Genomic DNA, 16,269 nt, shown 5'->3' with positions numbered 1-16,269 from the left:
AGTTTATTGGCCTGATCATGGAGACTCAGAGACTTATAAAATCACATTTTTATTACTGATTCAGTCACGCACATACATATTTATAGCTTTGTAATTGATCACATAGGGCAACATATTAAATTTTAATACAGGGAATTACTTCCTGTCCCTGTTAGAACCACCTTTTGTATTCACAGGAGACAGTTTAAAACATTTACAGCGGAGTTGCTTTTATGTCTGTCATACACTTATTACCAGCTTTGGTCTAGGCAGTTACATTTAGATTTGTTTCCTTCTTTGATCTCCACAATCTGTGGGGAAACACGCATTAGGAACAAGAAGGATTGCGTGACTTTGGAAGCCTGGCATCACTTACACATCACCAGTTCTTGTAGCCTCCCTTTATCAGCTCACATCTCACATCTCTTGTTCTAAAAACCTGCTCTTCCTAGCCCCAGAATGGTGGGGTTTGAGATTACTCAGGGCACTTGCTGACACTCACTCCCAAACCTATTCATGACCAGTGCTTAGTTTCTTACACAGACTCAGAATTTGACAATTTAATGAAAAATACCTCACTTTGTCCTGTTCAGTCAGCGTGTGAATTAAGCAGTAACTATAAGTCTTATTAGCAATTTTGGGTCCTTCTGAACTGATTTATTCAACTTTTTAAATAGTAGTGAGAACTGACTACTGGAAATTGGTAATTTTCAGAGTATATCTTAAATTAGCAAATTCCATTTTGGAAGCAAATTCATTATTTGCCAGGGAAGTCAAGACTGCAGTCATCTCAAAAAAGAGTAACTCCAAAAGAAATCTGAAAACGGAGGTGTTTATGGAGCACTTTGGTTTTGTTACCTTGGATGGTCAAGTCCTGGAGTAGGGAAAAGTCAAAGGGGTTGTTAGGGGAACATGGATAGGAGTATCCATGGGACCTTCCTGGCTGAAGGTGACCCTGCCCATGGCTGAGGGTTGGAACAGAATGATCTTTAAGATCCCTTGCAATCCAAACCATTCTGTGATTCTGTGATTATCTAAACTTTTGAAGAGGGGGAAAAAAAGTTCTGTTTTAAGTGAAGACAGACAAGCCAACAGAGCTGAGATTTCTCACTGAGAGCTTATCTAAACTGAAAGGTTCAGGCCTTTGGGGTTTTTGCAGGTTTGGGATCCAGCTGGCTGGATCCACTGATCCACTGATATTTGCATTCCAGTTTTCATTATTTGTGTTAACACAGGAGAGATTATTTCAGGTTATGCTTTTATAAAGCTTTTCCTATGAAACACCACTGGTGTACCTCCGAAGAGAACACTTCCCCCTACTCTGTTTCTAGGATTGTACATTTTTGGGGGGATGTTTCAGACACATGTGCCTTAAAAGCCACATGCTAAAGTGCCAGTCCCCTCATCCTCAGCCCTCCTGGATTTATCTGCTGTCAGGGCTTGTTTCACCAACTGCAAGCACCCTGCTAGTACAGTTCTTTTACACAACCTGGAAATGTTATTCTTTATATGCCAATTGGAATACATTAAATGCATAGTGAAATGAGACCAAATTAACACTTGGGTTTATGTGCACTGTAATTCAGAGTAAAAGAAAGATTGGAAAATGTAAAGATGTGTTGAATATGCTCCCTTCTTGTTTGATACAGATGTGGAGCAAATAGGTTTGAAATTGTATTTTTGCATGCAAATGACAGCAATTTGTATTAACTCCTATTGTGCAAGAATGTAACATTTTCATCTGATCTAAGCCTTTCTGTCTTCAGATCCTCTTTCTGTTCTTACAGTGCATTTACAAAGATTTAGATATTAATTATCTTGGTAAATTCCTGCAAGGGAATAAACCAGGCACATGTTGTGACATTCTTCCTGGCGATCTAGGTGTCAAACTCATCTCCCTTTGTTAAACACAAGTCATGGATTTATTATATCAGGGCAGATGACTGACCAACTTCTAATTAAGCTCTGTTAAAACTTACATGATGACTGGATTTCAGATTTGAACCTTGTCATTTTCAAAGTGTCTTAAACCTGTCATTTTGATTTTTCCAAAAAGGAATTCTGATTTTCCTATTCTTGGGGACACACAAAATGGCTGAATAAATTAAAAGGGATTAAAATTTGGTTTCAATAGGACCTTACAGTATGAAGTCACTGTTAGTACACCATTATGAAGAGCACAATGACTGCAGGCGTGGCTGACTCATGCCAGGCAAAAGCTAATATTGTTTCACCTTAAAACTTAATAATCAGGCAGCCTCAGTCAGTGATTTTCTCTTCTTTAAGAGAGTAATTCATTTAGGAAAGCAGCATGCATGTGTGTGTGTAGGCAGCAGTGAAACACCTCCAAGTGCCCCCATGTGCTACCTCAAGCTAAGTGCTTTGAAAAGGAAAAAAGAATTTTAATTTAATTTAGAAAACTGCTGTGGCCTTCCACACATTCAGCAGGGAGGACACAAGCTGTGAGCAGGCGTAGGGACAGGCAGCTCCACACTGGCTGCATGGTGGGGAGGAGGACAACCCTCAGCCTGGCCTTCATCCCAAACCTGTGCTGTTGTCTGAGTAAGTGGGGAAAGGCAGTGAGAACGGGCTTGCTCAGCAAGGGACAGGTTTTGGTGCAGTCCTGGGGTGGTGCTCACCACCAGGCTTTTCCTGGGCCTCCGTCTTACTGAGGAGATGTCAGTGGAGGAGCTTCTCCCCAGTGTGTGACCCTCACATCTCTGGGCTGCATTTCCAAAGCAATCTTGGCCGCGTGGCTGCCTGGTTCACAACATTTGAGCGGCAGTGGGTCCCCCTGTGCCTCCGTGCCAGTACCAGTCCCACCTGCTCCTGCACTTCCCACGTGTTTCTGTCACAAAGCCTTGAAGCAGGAATATTTTCGTTAGGGAGATGCCGTGGATGCACTGAGCAGCCCCGAGAGCTTGGGTCTGACCGTGCTGCTCAGGGTGCATTAATGGCAGCGCACGTGGGCAGCAGGGTTTCCAGGAAGAAACATCATCCCTGAAGAAAACAATAAAAGTGTTCTCTGGAAGAGAGCTTTTAACCTGAGAATATTAGTCAATCTCCCCTGTCCCTGGCAAGCTGATGGACTCTTGGATACATCCACACACTTCCTTCAAACAGCAGGAGGATTTGGGAAGAATTCACTGGATAAGGCCAGTTAACTGGTTCTGTAGAAGGAGCTTGGGGTGACCACTGCTTTCCTGAGACATCAGTGCCAAAAGCACTTAGGGCAGCTCTTTTCCACTGGGAGCTTTCCACACTGAGCTCTGTGGTGACCCTGCCTGAGCCCAAGAGTGGTGCCAGAAAAACACATTTTAAAGCTTTAAACAGTATTTCCTTCCTAATGCAGCTGAGGGTTAGGAAAAGTGCACGCTCTGACAAGATGCACTAAACTGTGACAGCTGGGGCAAAGCCCAGAAACTTGGGATTCGTTTCTGTTCACTCTCCCCTAGCTACAGTTGTCTCCCATGAAAGGCAGTGGAGTTTGGAAGCTGTTCTCCAGGAATGGGATCTTTATCTCCATCACATAACCGGCAGGTTGTTAGGAAATGCAGTCTGCAGTGAAGCAACACAAAAATCTTATGCTTGATTTAAATAATGGTGTTCATTGCCTATTAAAATGTAACTTCTTGCTTTTAAAAAAGATTAATTAAAATGTACAAGAATGCAATTCAGTTACATTTAATGCTGCAGCCCAGTGCTCACTTTTCATCACTCATTCCCAGAAGAAGCATTCAGGGAAGCACAGCATTCTCAGTTCTGCCATTAAAAGCACAAATGACTATCAAACGCGTTCTTTTCAAAATCCTGGCTCAAGTATCACCATTGTTAGATTTTTCATAACATATTACTTTGGTCATTACTGTTTTGCAAGATAATTGTATCAGTGATCTAACTTTTGACAGGATCCAAAGTGGCTGAAAATAGTTCACTGCAGCACCTTTGTCTTTTAAAGGCCATTTGGGGCTTGTTATTTTAATCCTTGAGCAGCCTGATTTATCACTTCAAGCATCTGTCAGCTGTGCTTTGTCTTGAAATTGATAGTGATAGTGTTACTGATTTTTCTAGAGCAGCTGGTAGAGGTTCATTAGTTAAGCTCTCAAAGGAAGTAGATAACTGTAATATTTTTCTTTGTTAATCATCTCTTACGCGTTGCAATAATACAGAGCTTGAAATCTGCTAGAAATGCACAGCTTCTCTCTGTTTCTAACTCGTAGGAGCATCCTTTCATTCTTTTAATCTGGTTTGATTATTAAAACTCTCCTCTTCATAATGCAGTAAAAAATTGAATAACTGCACATGAGTGGGAAGAGAGAAAACCAGCCTTTGCTGTGTCGCATTTAGCACAGGGAGGTCATCGGGGTCTCCGAGTTCACATCCAAACATGAAACAATTCCAGAGAGGAGATGAAGGGCTCTTCCATAATTGATTTTTAATTTAAACTTTACAAGGCATGGAAAAAAATCTCATGACAACTTCAGTAAAGTCAGGTTCATTTCAAACAGATACAGCAGTTTTCTGTTCATGCACTTTCCCTGCCACACAAAACAGCCTTCATGCTTAACTGTAATTCTTAAAACAGATTTCTTTAAAACTGATTTTTCCCCTAGAAATCTTTGAAAGCCAGGCTTCAGCTGAGCACCACGGTGACTCCTGCCCAGAGCTTCCAGGGACCCGAGCATCTGGGAAGTCTCCTGCAGCTGAGAGCGTATCAGCGCTAGCACCGGTTCCACCGGCAGCGCTCACACACAGATAATTACCGCTTGAAATTAGTATTTTAATGAACTGATCCCGGCAAACGTAAAGCGAAATCTCCCAGGCATTAAGGAAATAAGCAGGAGGGGAGATTATTAACTGTAAAGTTCAGCAGACGGCTGGCTGGTCGGCAGGTGCCGGCTTGGCAGAGGGGCTGAGCATCCCTGCTTCCCTTTGTGGGAACAGGAGGCTGGGCTGGGGTTTGCTCCTGCGAGCTGCTGTGGTTTTCAGGGAGAGGGTTTAGTGGGACTTGGCAGTGCCGGATCAGTGGTTAGACTGGATGTTTTTTACAGTCTTTTCCAACCTAAATGACTCCATGAGCTGCACCTGCAAAGCAGGACATTTTCAGTTTAGATTGAAAACACCTGGCACATCTCACAGGATTTCCAGGTGAATAGGATTGTCTTCTAAATGTCTGCTAAAAGTAGCTAAATGCCAGATCTCCACCCTAAAAGCACATCTCAGTACCATAAGACACTAAATATGTCCATTGGACCAGCTCAGTGCAAACTACATTGTGAGAATTCAGCCTGAATTTCAAGAAAATGGATGGAGTGACTGAAAAAGCCACTTGAGAATCAGTGTGGGTTATTTGGTGCTAATATAATAATAATAATCTAAGTTTTCTGTATCTATTGTATCTCATTTTGATATTTTTATACAAGACTTTTTCAGATTCTTCACAGAAGGGTTTAAATTTCTGTTACTTCCCCGCCCTTTCAGAATGCCTCATATACAGCAAAGAACTAAAACTACTTAGTGATATCTAAGAAAAAATTTTAAAAGTTGCTCCCAAACATACAAAAAGACCTAATTTTTATCTCAAAGATCTTTAATTTAGATTTAAGGCAGTGGGAGGGGAACCCAAAGAGTCAAAGTCTTCAAGAAGAGAATTGGTTCGCATATTTGGCAAGAAACATTTCTCAGAACAAATTTTCTGTTCTCTCAGCAAAAAGGTAGATCAATTCAATGCATGGATATAATTTAAAAGCAATCTATGCTCTAAGCAATTTATCCGATTGTGGCTGGAGGGAACACTTCAGATAACCTAAAACTACTTGTCAGGGTTGTGAAAAGGCACAGTTTTGAAATAGGAAATCTTTGCAGGCTTTATTTTTAATTTTCACTCTTTTCTTCTGCTGCTTCTTCCTCCCAGTTTTGTTTCTTTACTGAAGTGGTGTTTTAGTAAAATAGTATTTTGATTGCTTGCACAAATTGGAGAATTTTAAAATGGGAGTTTTTTCCCTGTAAAATATGGCATTGAGTTTGAACTGTCAATTCTGTTTAAAAAACATGCAATGAAATTGTATCTGGGATTGGAAATTTCTCCCAGCATATCCCTTTTAGATTTGTATTTTTGTCTGTGGGTTGTTTGGATGTTATCTATCTCATATTCTTGTTAAACTAAAGATTTCTACCTCTACCTTTGCTGGCCTTTAGGTGGATGCAGGTGTAGACAGAGATCTTTCTCCCTCAGATGGTTTGAGGAGGAATGGCAAATCCCCTTTCAGTGGCCCTATCTGGCTGAAGGTGAGCCCAGGTGTGGCCAGGTGGCCAAGAAGGCCAATGGCACCTGGCCTGTGTCAGGAATGGTGTGGCCAGCAGGACCAGGGCATTGATTCTGCCCCTGGCCACACCTCAAGTGCTGTGTCCAGTTCTGGGCCCCTCAATTCAGGAAGGATAGTGAAGAGTTGAAGCATATCCAGAGAAGGGAACGGAGCTGGGGGAAAGATCTGGAGCACCAGGAGCAGCTGAGGGAGCTCAGGGGGCTCAGCCTGGAATAAAGGAGGCTCTGGGCTCTGCTCCCAGGAAACCAGCAACAGGACAAGAGATCATGTTATTAGCTGTGCCAGGGGAGGTTTAGGTTGGACATTAGGGGAATTTCTTCACAGAAATGGTGATTAGACACTGGAATAGGTTGCCCAGGGAGATGGTGGAGTTACCATCCTTGGAAGTGTTTAGGGAAACCTGGATGTGGCACTCAGTGCCATGGTCTGATGGAAATGGTGGTGTTCAGTCACAGGTTGTACTCAGTTATCTCAGAGGTCTTTTCCTGCCTTAATGATCCATTGATTCTGTTTACAAGCAGAAGATGTAATGGACTGCAAGGTTCAATCCTGGAGGTTTTCTTTTCTGCTGATGCATCTTCTTATTTTATTTTTAACTATACAAGTTTGGGTAAAATTGTTAAAATAATCCAGTTCTGTTAGTTATTGAACAGGGGATTTCTGACTACCTTCCCTGAGTGAAAGAAAGTTGCAATAGCATTTAAAGATTTCTGAATTGTAAGCTTCCTAACTTGTCTGGGGGACTTTGAGAAGTCTGAGTACTCTGCCACTGTCCAGCTAGAGATCAGCACCCCTGACTCCCATAATGGATATCTTTCTGGATTTGGCACGCTGAACCCCACAGTCCCTCTGTATCATCCAGTTCAAAATGAAACAAATCAAACAAATGAACTCTGAATCTGTGGCTTAATTTCATCTTTGCACAAGAAATGTTCAGAAGAGTTAATCATTGCCCCCAGAAGAGACAAAAACAGGTACAAGAACCTGCTAGTGTTCATTTACTTACAGTTGAGCAGGGAGGAGGCTGTAGAACCTAGAAAGACAATTTGGGTGCCTGAGGAGTGAGGGCATCCTCAGTTACAGGGTTCAGCCTCTCTTCTGGATATTCACATCCCACCACCCCACCAGCAGCTCAGTGCTTGGTAGAATCACAGAAGGGTTTGGGTTGGAAGGGATCTTAAAGCTCCCCTCATTCCAACCCCAAGCCATGGATGGGCAGGAACACATTTCACCAGACCAGATTGCTCCAAGACACATCCAGCTCGGTCTTTTGGCTTCATTGCAAAGCAGTTCCACAGCATCCTGAAAAATAATGCTGTGACTGGATGGAACAAATGTGGCACTCTTACACAGTCCTGCTGAAAGATGTTGCTTAACTCCCAAATTCCTCGCAGCATTCCTGACAGCAGTCACATCCACAGCCATAAAACCCTCCACAGCCTCTGTCTTTGAAAAAAAAATTTAATAATCAGTAAAGTTCAAGATCAGCTTGTTGTGATGAATTATTAGAGCCTGTCATCATTTTCTTGGGGGGAAAAAAAGACTAAAATACTATAATGGAACACAATTTTATGGTTTTTTCCATTTAATTGATGATGGGCTGAGTTTTTATTAATATTTCTGGGCTCCAGTGTAAGATGCTGAAAAAGCTAATATGAGATCATTGTATCTGGTTAATGTGTGTGCTTTGCAAAATTGATAAGCCCTGTCAAGACATAAATTATTTAAAATTTGATAAATGTGTTGAAATCACTGAATTTTCAAACCGATAAAGCAGAGTTATTTCTCTTCCCTGCCACACACCCCCCTTCAAACTGGGGCTTTTGTGCAGTCACTCGATGGGGCCACATTATCTCAGCCTGTGAGGCTCCAAAATCAGCACAGGGAACCCTGAGAGGTGCCCTGTCCTGCTGCAGAGGGGACACGAGTGTAAACCCGTGGGACACTTGGGCATGGAAGCAGCATAGAGTGAGGAGACCACTGGAATCCTCCCCCAGTATGAGTTTTTCACTGGTGAAACTGGGGGATGGAGGGATGGTGGTAGCCCTCCTCTCCAGCAGTGGGATAAAAAGCTTCCAGTGAGCAGCAGAATGGTGCTTCAGAGCTGTTTATTCCAACAGACCAATTCATTTCAGCTAATTGCCAAGAGTTTTTAAATGATTCCTGGCAGGGGTGAAGCTAAAGGAATGATTGCTGGTGATTGATGAATAACCTGGATAAAATTCCCAAAGCACCAGAACTATTAACTCTTGCATGGGGACACCTGCTTTTATTTAGTGCCTTGCCTACAGAGAAAGGCACCAGAGTGAGTTCCAAATGAACCCAAATTTGGGCAAATAGAGAAAATAGAGCATTTGCTGATACCAGTGTCTCATCAGTGTCAGCTCATTTCTCAAAAATAGCTCCCAGGGAATGTTATTTAACCCTGTGCTGCTCTGTCTTGGTCAGGATCGTGCATGGAAGGGGGAGAATTTGAAGAGCAATCACCATCTTTTAGAGGAGGGCACAGGAAGTACCAAAGGTTTGAAGTTTAAAACCCCATAAATATAAACCACACCACACTGATTTGAGCTGTTCTCAACATTTACGCAGCAAAAGAAAACAGTGAGATGCGCTGTGGATGGGACCAAGACTGTGTTTCTTACTGGAAAATCTCTACAGGCTAATGGAAATTTTAGGGTAACTGGGTGCCATTTTACAGCCTCTGTAATAGGGAAAAAGATTAGGTGTTTTCTCTTTGGAAATTGATGGTTTGGAGGGAATGGGAAAACACCGGTGCAGCAGAGGAGAACTCCAGCAATCGCCATCTGTTTAAATGGATACACTAACTTCCCTAAGCTGGTATTTTTCAAATACCCTACCAGCAATATTTTTCACTATAGCAATGCATTATAGTGAAATTGAAAGATGCTGAGGAAGTCGTTTTTTCCAGCATGTGCTGCATTCTTTTAATACAGATTTTTTTTATTGCCCGGAAATTGCTAACCAATGTGAATAAACAGCTGAACAAAGGCATCGGCCCTTCCTCACTAACAGCAAAATGCAGCCACTGAGGGAAGGGCCTTGGGAAAAGCGAGTGTTAGAGTCGGGTTCTCTTATATTGCAGAAAGCTTTATTCAAAACAGGGAAAAAAACTACACGCCACAAAGGTTTTACATTACAAAAGCACAAACATTATTCACGTCTCTGAACAGTGTCCCCTCGCTCCTGCTGCTGCGGCGGGCACTCAGCAGAACCGGGCGGTTCTTTGTTAAGCTCTTTTTTTACTGAATATTTGAAAAACACAACCAATTTACCACCCCGAGCCATGAGGTCCCTTCCCCGCAGCCCTCGGCGCTGACAGCTCTGTCAGCTCCTGAATCTCAGCCCTGTAATGAAATCACTGGAACAAGACAGCACTAGGATGGAGCAGAGTCAAGAACTAAGGCTGTGCAAGACTGGAGAATCCCACAGCCTTGCAAAATACTTAAAGAAAGAGGAGGAAAAAATACTCAAGTAAGATACAGCTTTCTGAAGTGCCTAGGGATCGTTGTCTGGGCCTTAAACAGGAGTATTACATCCTTATAATTCAATTCATCAATGATTTCACTTTCCTGTGTTATGAAAGCTGTTTTGTTGCCACATGAAATAACCCAGGTCACTGTAGCTTCAGGGGTGCATTTCATTATCCCATGAGTAAACCTCATTTGGTGTAACACATACATAAATAAAAGTAGCAGTAGTCTAGCAAGGTGCAATTCTGTGATTTCACCATCATGGTCTTGAAATACCTGTGTCCTGATACGTTATTGATGTGGCAAGCCTGCCTGGCTTTAGCATGTGTTAATGTTTCCCACCCTTCAGCCATCCCCAACCCTATACCCACATATTTCTTCTTTTCCTATCAGAGCCTTCAGGAAGGCGCTCCTGGGAAAGCAGCGCTCTGCCATCTCATCTGGTGTGAGAGCCCCCAGAAGAGACATACACTGAGCACATGGCTCAGTGTCCTCTGGATCTCCTCATAAAAGGCCAGGGGAAAAAAACCAAAGAGCCATTGCAGGGATTTCAATAAGCATTGCAGAAGACAAGTAGCCCTGAAGGATATTTGAGGGTGTTCTTGTGCCCTTGCCAGAGGACAGTCAGAGCTGGGTGCAGACACCAGCAAAGCCAGAATCCCCTGTGAACTGAACAGCTTCCTTTCCATAAATTTCACCTTAAAATACCCAACCACTTTTCCCTCTGACTCAGTTACTAACAGCAATGCCAGCTGTAGGTGCCCATGGTTTGAGTGGTCATTAGCATTTTAAATAGCATTTCATTTAGCCATGCAAATGAGGAAAGTTTCTGGTATTCCAGCACTGCCAGGCCCCTGGGCCCAGCTGCAATCTAGAAATGGGGCAGAAAAGCCTCTTTTTTGTGCTTGTCAAGGCCTCAGGTCAGGTTTGGGATGGGTGAACATGTGCAGCACTTCTTGCTTCATGTGAACAGAGTAGAGTCAGTTCTCTGCAGCAGGGGAGTGATTTCCCTGGCAGTGGGGATGGCCAGTGTTCTCATCATCACACAGCTGATCCTGGGCTGGTGACAGTCTTAAGAGTGGCTGAAGAACCACACATAAACATGACAGAGCTTCACCAGGAGCTTTCCATCACAGCAGAAGTGATGTTTCCCCCAGCATCATTATGGCAGTGCTATTTGGCCTGGTACAGATCAGCATCTGTCACTGTTTCCATTAGAATCTCCTATTTCCCCGGGTTCGTAGCTTAGCCATAAAAAAATATAAGATAGAGGCAGAAAGTTGACATACAAGGTCTCGGGCTGAGAGTGATCACTGTTGTCTTTTCTTCCCCCGCTTTTAATCTGAAGAAGGAAATAATGTATTTCTGCAGAGATGCACCTGGCCCACTGCATTTCCACCCAGCCATGGATTTATTTCTAGTAAAAAATAAGAGATAGGACGAGTGGAATGGCCTTAAGCTGAAGGAGGGCAGGTTTAGACTGGTTATTAGGAAGAAATTCTTTACTGTGAGGGTGATGAGGCACTGGAACAGGTTCCTAGAAGTGTCCAAGGCCAGGTTGGAAGGTGTCCCTGCCCATGGCAGGGGTTTGGAACTGAATGATCTTTAAGATCCATTCCAACCCAAACCATTCTGTGATTTTATGATTTAGCAATAGTGATGGTCACCATTCAACATTTAAGCTGTGAATGTTGCTGCTGTTCCACATTTCATCTTAATTACTGCATTGGGGGTGATCAGGAAGGACATGTGGTAGTGGGTTTGGGCTCTGGTTTGGATCCTATTGCTGCAGAACAGGCCCCAGTGAAGATTAGGGGCTTTGGAGTTTCTAATCTTTGCCAGATGATGAAATGAAAAATTGCAATTTATAGAGATAACAGCTAGATATTGTAAAAACAGAACCCTCCCCTGTGAGGAGGCAGAGGTGTAGGAGCCCCTTTGGGATCAGGAGCAGAGGGAAAAACAAGCCCAGCATTGAGGTTTCCCTCATGAGACAGGAAGCACAAAATTCCACCCCACACATTCCATGTCTGCGCTCCACGTTTTGGCTGCTTTAAGCAAACTTCCACTCCGTAATGCTGGAGAGTGAAAACCCCATCCCTGCATTAGTTATACTGGGATCCACCACCTGGATCCTGGCACTGTCAGATCAGTGATGAAGCAGGAGGTGCATTTTGCCAGGTGCCAGCAGCAGTTTGTCACCAGGGACACAGGCAGGACAACAGTGTCCTTTCTTCTCCCCATTTAAGCGTCTCTTTGATCTGTTCACACATTTTGTAGAAATAGTTGCAGCTAAAAAAGTTTTTCTTTTGTACATTAGGACAATGGTGTAAGACAGTTCTAAAAAGAACAAACCCTAAAAACACTTTCTCCAAAGCTTCTACTCAAGATTTAAAGGAGCTAAAAAGTCAGATGATCATTTCTATACTGTTGAAACAGATCTTGCATCTGACCTCTGGATCATACATTCAAGTTCTGCATTTCAGGGCTTCTCTTCTGCATTTCCAACAGGGCTTCTCTGCCAGAGAGAACAGGAAGAACACATCTGGGAAATGTGTATCTGCACTGAGTTGGACTTTTACTGAGACCTGTGTGTTTGACTCTGAAATCTTAAGGCCATTCTGTCACTACCAGAAGGAGGTTTTGCTTTCTGATTGCAGACTCAGCTTGGCCTTGTCATGGATCTTAAAACTGAGCTGTGCTGTGTGGCTGGGAATGCTCAGCACTTCTGGAAGGCTGGGCCATGCTAAGCACAGGCAGCTGAGCAGCTGAAACCAGCACACCAAAATAGGGCCGTGTTCTCTGTGTCAAACTAAGGGCACAAACGTGCAGACTAAGTTTGGATCAAATGGAAAAAGCAACACCAGAAAAGACAAATATGCAATAAACAGTTTAGGAGACAATTACACCAGCAGAACAGGATTTTAAGCCTAAAGCAGCTGGAAGGTTGTGGGGAGAGAAAGGAAGGGACTGGAAAATCCTTCTGTTCTGTTTCACTCCATCTTTTAGCAGAGGGGCCACTTTAGTCTTCAGGGTTTCCACTTTCCTCAGTCAGATATTCATCTAACAAATCTCGAGCATGGGGCCATCAACCTGTCCAGAGGTTTATCCATTTGTCCCTGTGGATGGCTCCTATTGAGGTTTTTGCATCTTCCATAAGCTAATTTGAGTAAAATCCTTGAACTTTCATAGGGCAGTAGAAATTACTCATTACAGTGGTCCAGGTGACTGATTCAGACCCTACAGATATAAAAATAAATATTAATGGTTCCTTCTGTGTCCTGGCTGCTTTGTCTCCACCCTTCACACTGCTCTCCCTTTCTGTTTCGGAGCAGGTGTTCTGTGACACCAGTCGGGTCGTGCAAGCCGCGGACGTGCTGGACTGGGAAGACAAGGATGCTGCAGAGACACTGGTGGACAACGTGGTCCATTCCAGGATCATCAACCCTTTACGCCTCTTTGTTAAGCCATCTCCAGTGCTGAAACACGGCCAGGTATCCTACTCAGACAGCATAGAAAACTTTTGGGATTGGTTGTCCAACATCACGGAGGTTCAGGAATCTCTGGCTCGAACTAAACGCAGACCTATAGTAAAAACTGGGAAATTCAAGAAAATGTTTGGATGGGGCGACTTCCACTCCAACATCAAAACTGTAAAGCTGAACCTCCTGATCACGGGGAAAATCGTCGATCACGGCAATGGAACCTTCAGCGTTTATTTCCGACATAACTCCACGGGTCTGGGGAATGTTTCTGTCAGCCTGGTGCCACCTTCCAAAGTGGTCGAGTTTGAACCATCTCCACAGTCCACGCTGGAGACCAAGGAGTCCAAGTCCTTCAACTGCCGCATCGAGTACGAGAAAACAGACCGCGCTAAAAAAACTGCCTTGTGCAACTTTGACCCTTCCAAGATCTGCTACCAAGAGCAGACCCAAAGCCATGTCTCCTGGTTGTGCTCCAAACCCTTCAAAGTCATCTGCATTTACATCGCTTTCTACAGCGTAGATTACAAACTGGTGCAGAAGGTCTGTCCCGACTACAACTACCACAGCGAGACACCATACCTGTCCTCCGGCTGACCCGGCCTGGGGCTGGGGGATCAGCTGCAAAAATGAGCATTCCCGTTAACCTTTTGGAGAAGAATATGTTTTCCTATCAGGTTAAAAAGTCTCTAAAAACTGTAGCTGTGTTTGTGCTGTATCGTAACTAATCCAGCTGTTTATGTAACAATCGTTTTCATTTGAGGCCGTTGCATTTTAGCTCTCTCGTCATTCGTAAGGGAACTGCCAGGCAGGCACGTGGCAAAAATCAAACAAAATTATGTCTGTAATGAACGTTGATCTTAAAAATCACTTTTTAAAAAACTCCATGGCAGAGGGGTTGTCTTTTACTTGAACTGGACAGCACTTAGCAGGTCCTATTTCCTTTGGGAACTTTAGGTGACAATAGAAAGAACAAATTACAAAGCAGCCTCAAAGCTGCTCATACTTCAAATAAACAGCTCTCCCACTGATATCATGAAGAATGTTACACAGAGGGCTCAAGTAGTCAAGTCTAAAAACTAAGAGGAAGTGCTAATTCTTTGAAAAAAAGGAAAGAAATCTGCATTTTTATGAGTTGTAGTAGCTGTAGGTGTTCATTGAAGTGAAGAGTGAGTAGTTCTTCCTTCAGGCTTCCTACCCATGGATATGCAATGATGTAATTAGACCTCAATGAGCTTTAGTTTATTAGACCCCACAGGTGTGCACGTGTGGTGTACATTCCTTCCTCCTGTGCCCACCACTGGGTTTGATTCCTCTCACAGAAGCACAGCCCAGTATTAGTTTTGCAGCAACAGAGAATCTGTAAATACCTGGAAAAAAGATAATCTTTGTTTAAGTCAACCTGGTCTAGTGGAAGGTTCCCCTGCCCATGGCAGGAGGGCTTGGAACTGGATGATCTTCTAAGATTCGTTCCAACCCAAACCATTCTGTGATTCTCTGAAGTCTGAACTGTACCAGGGGCTGGCTTCCAGGCAAAGGCAGCAATTATTTTGCTATCCAGTCCCCAAGCATTAAAGTGCAGCAAGGAAAACACATCACAGCACAAGGATGATACCTGAACAAGCAGCTTTCTCCTTCTTGGCACCAGTTGTTCCCTTAGCTCTGCACTGCACAACTTATGTCAAAGTATCAGCCATGACAGAGAGAGAACAATGAAAATCTATGCACCTCCACCTCATAAAGCGGGTTTGAAACTGTTAACACCAATACTCAGCCAGGCTCTCCCCTAGTGCAGAACCAGCTCCCTGCACTGCAGTTACAGCAGGGGAGGGTCCAGCCGTGGTTGTGCTTCACCAGGTGTTGTCCCACTGCACTCAGGAGTGGTTGGCTCTGGGCACGCAGGTTCCAGCACCATCCCCTGTGCTTTCCCTGGGGATTGATCGGCTGCTGCTGCCAATTTGCTCTCTCGATGTCACAGGGCCTGTGGAAGGAGCTGGCTGAGGAGGTGCTGATTGCCCCCAGTCAGGCTCGAACAAGGATTCAGGGAGTTACACACGGCTTAAATAAAGCACTGTTGAAATACTCTGGTGATGTGCACACAGACAAGTGACTATGGCAGCTGGAAGGACTCACTCATGAGATTAATTCTGATTTCCTTGGTAAAGACTCACACAAAAAAAAATTACTCTGTTAAAAATATAGGAGTAACTGGGTGATTTGTTTTTCTCTTTAGGTGACAAATTTAAATGTGTGGTTTAGTTTGATCAATAATCTAAATGTTTTCCTTCATCTTATTTCATACAGAGTCTCTCCTGGCCTATAATGATGTTTTTTTAGTTTGCCTATTCCTGTCAATTCCAACAAGTTGGTCTACTTTGTATTCTGTATAGCGTGTCCTCGCCCCAGCTGTACATGAGCTTGGATTTATTGCTATGAGTTCAGTGGTTGGTGCTTTTGTAACTTAGCTGTAAGCCATGATTTTATTGCCATGTGTTTTTACTCAGCACTGTAGGCAATTAAAAGAAAACCCTACATGCTATTTATTGTAGAGTATGTGGAAACCATGTATGTATATACACTTAAATATGTGTACATATACAGAACATATGTGTACATGTATTTGTATGTAAATAAAGAGAGTTTATTAAATCTGGCACTTGCTTGTGGCCTATTTAATTTTTGGTTTTAAATGTTAAATGTATGAAGACACAAAGTAAAACTAAGGCACAGCAACGTCTCACTGAACATTTTTGCCCATCTGGAATTTGTTTTTTTCTGGGAGATATTTAAATGTGTGCTATAGTGAACTGTGTACAAGCCTAGGCAGAGTAGGTTCAGCAGCATTCCATGATATTTGAGAAATGAAGCACATGTTGTGATGAAGACAATCATTAACTGTTTAATAATTGCACCAGGTACATTAAAAGTGAAGGGGAAAGTTTAAATTGGACATTTCCAAGCAGGAACATGCTGGGAGAGAGGGCAGCT

The 16,269-nt window shown here is 43.2% G+C and overlaps 1 protein-coding gene across 1 annotated transcript in view; it reads left to right on the top strand.

The window, feature by feature from the left end:
- The window catches only part of NXPH2 (neurexophilin 2), a 35,264-nt gene extending 19,329 nt beyond the window's left edge, over nucleotides 1–15,935 (top strand). The window contains exon 2 of the mRNA XM_015634995.3: nucleotides 13,135–15,935. Within this exon, the coding sequence (XP_015490481.1) occupies nucleotides 13,135–13,878 (744 nt within the window). The 3' untranslated portion in view covers nucleotides 13,879–15,935. The remainder of the gene's footprint in view (nucleotides 1–13,134) is intronic.
- The last annotated feature ends 334 nt before the right edge of the window (nucleotides 15,936–16,269 follow it).

This window comes from Parus major, chromosome 7 (genome assembly GCF_001522545.3).
Source record: "Parus major isolate Abel chromosome 7, Parus_major1.1, whole genome shotgun sequence".
NCBI classification, from domain to species: Eukaryota; Metazoa; Chordata; class Aves; order Passeriformes; family Paridae; genus Parus; species Parus major.
Note: the sequence above shows the minus strand (reverse complement) of the source record. Positions and strands in the feature narration are given on the sequence as shown.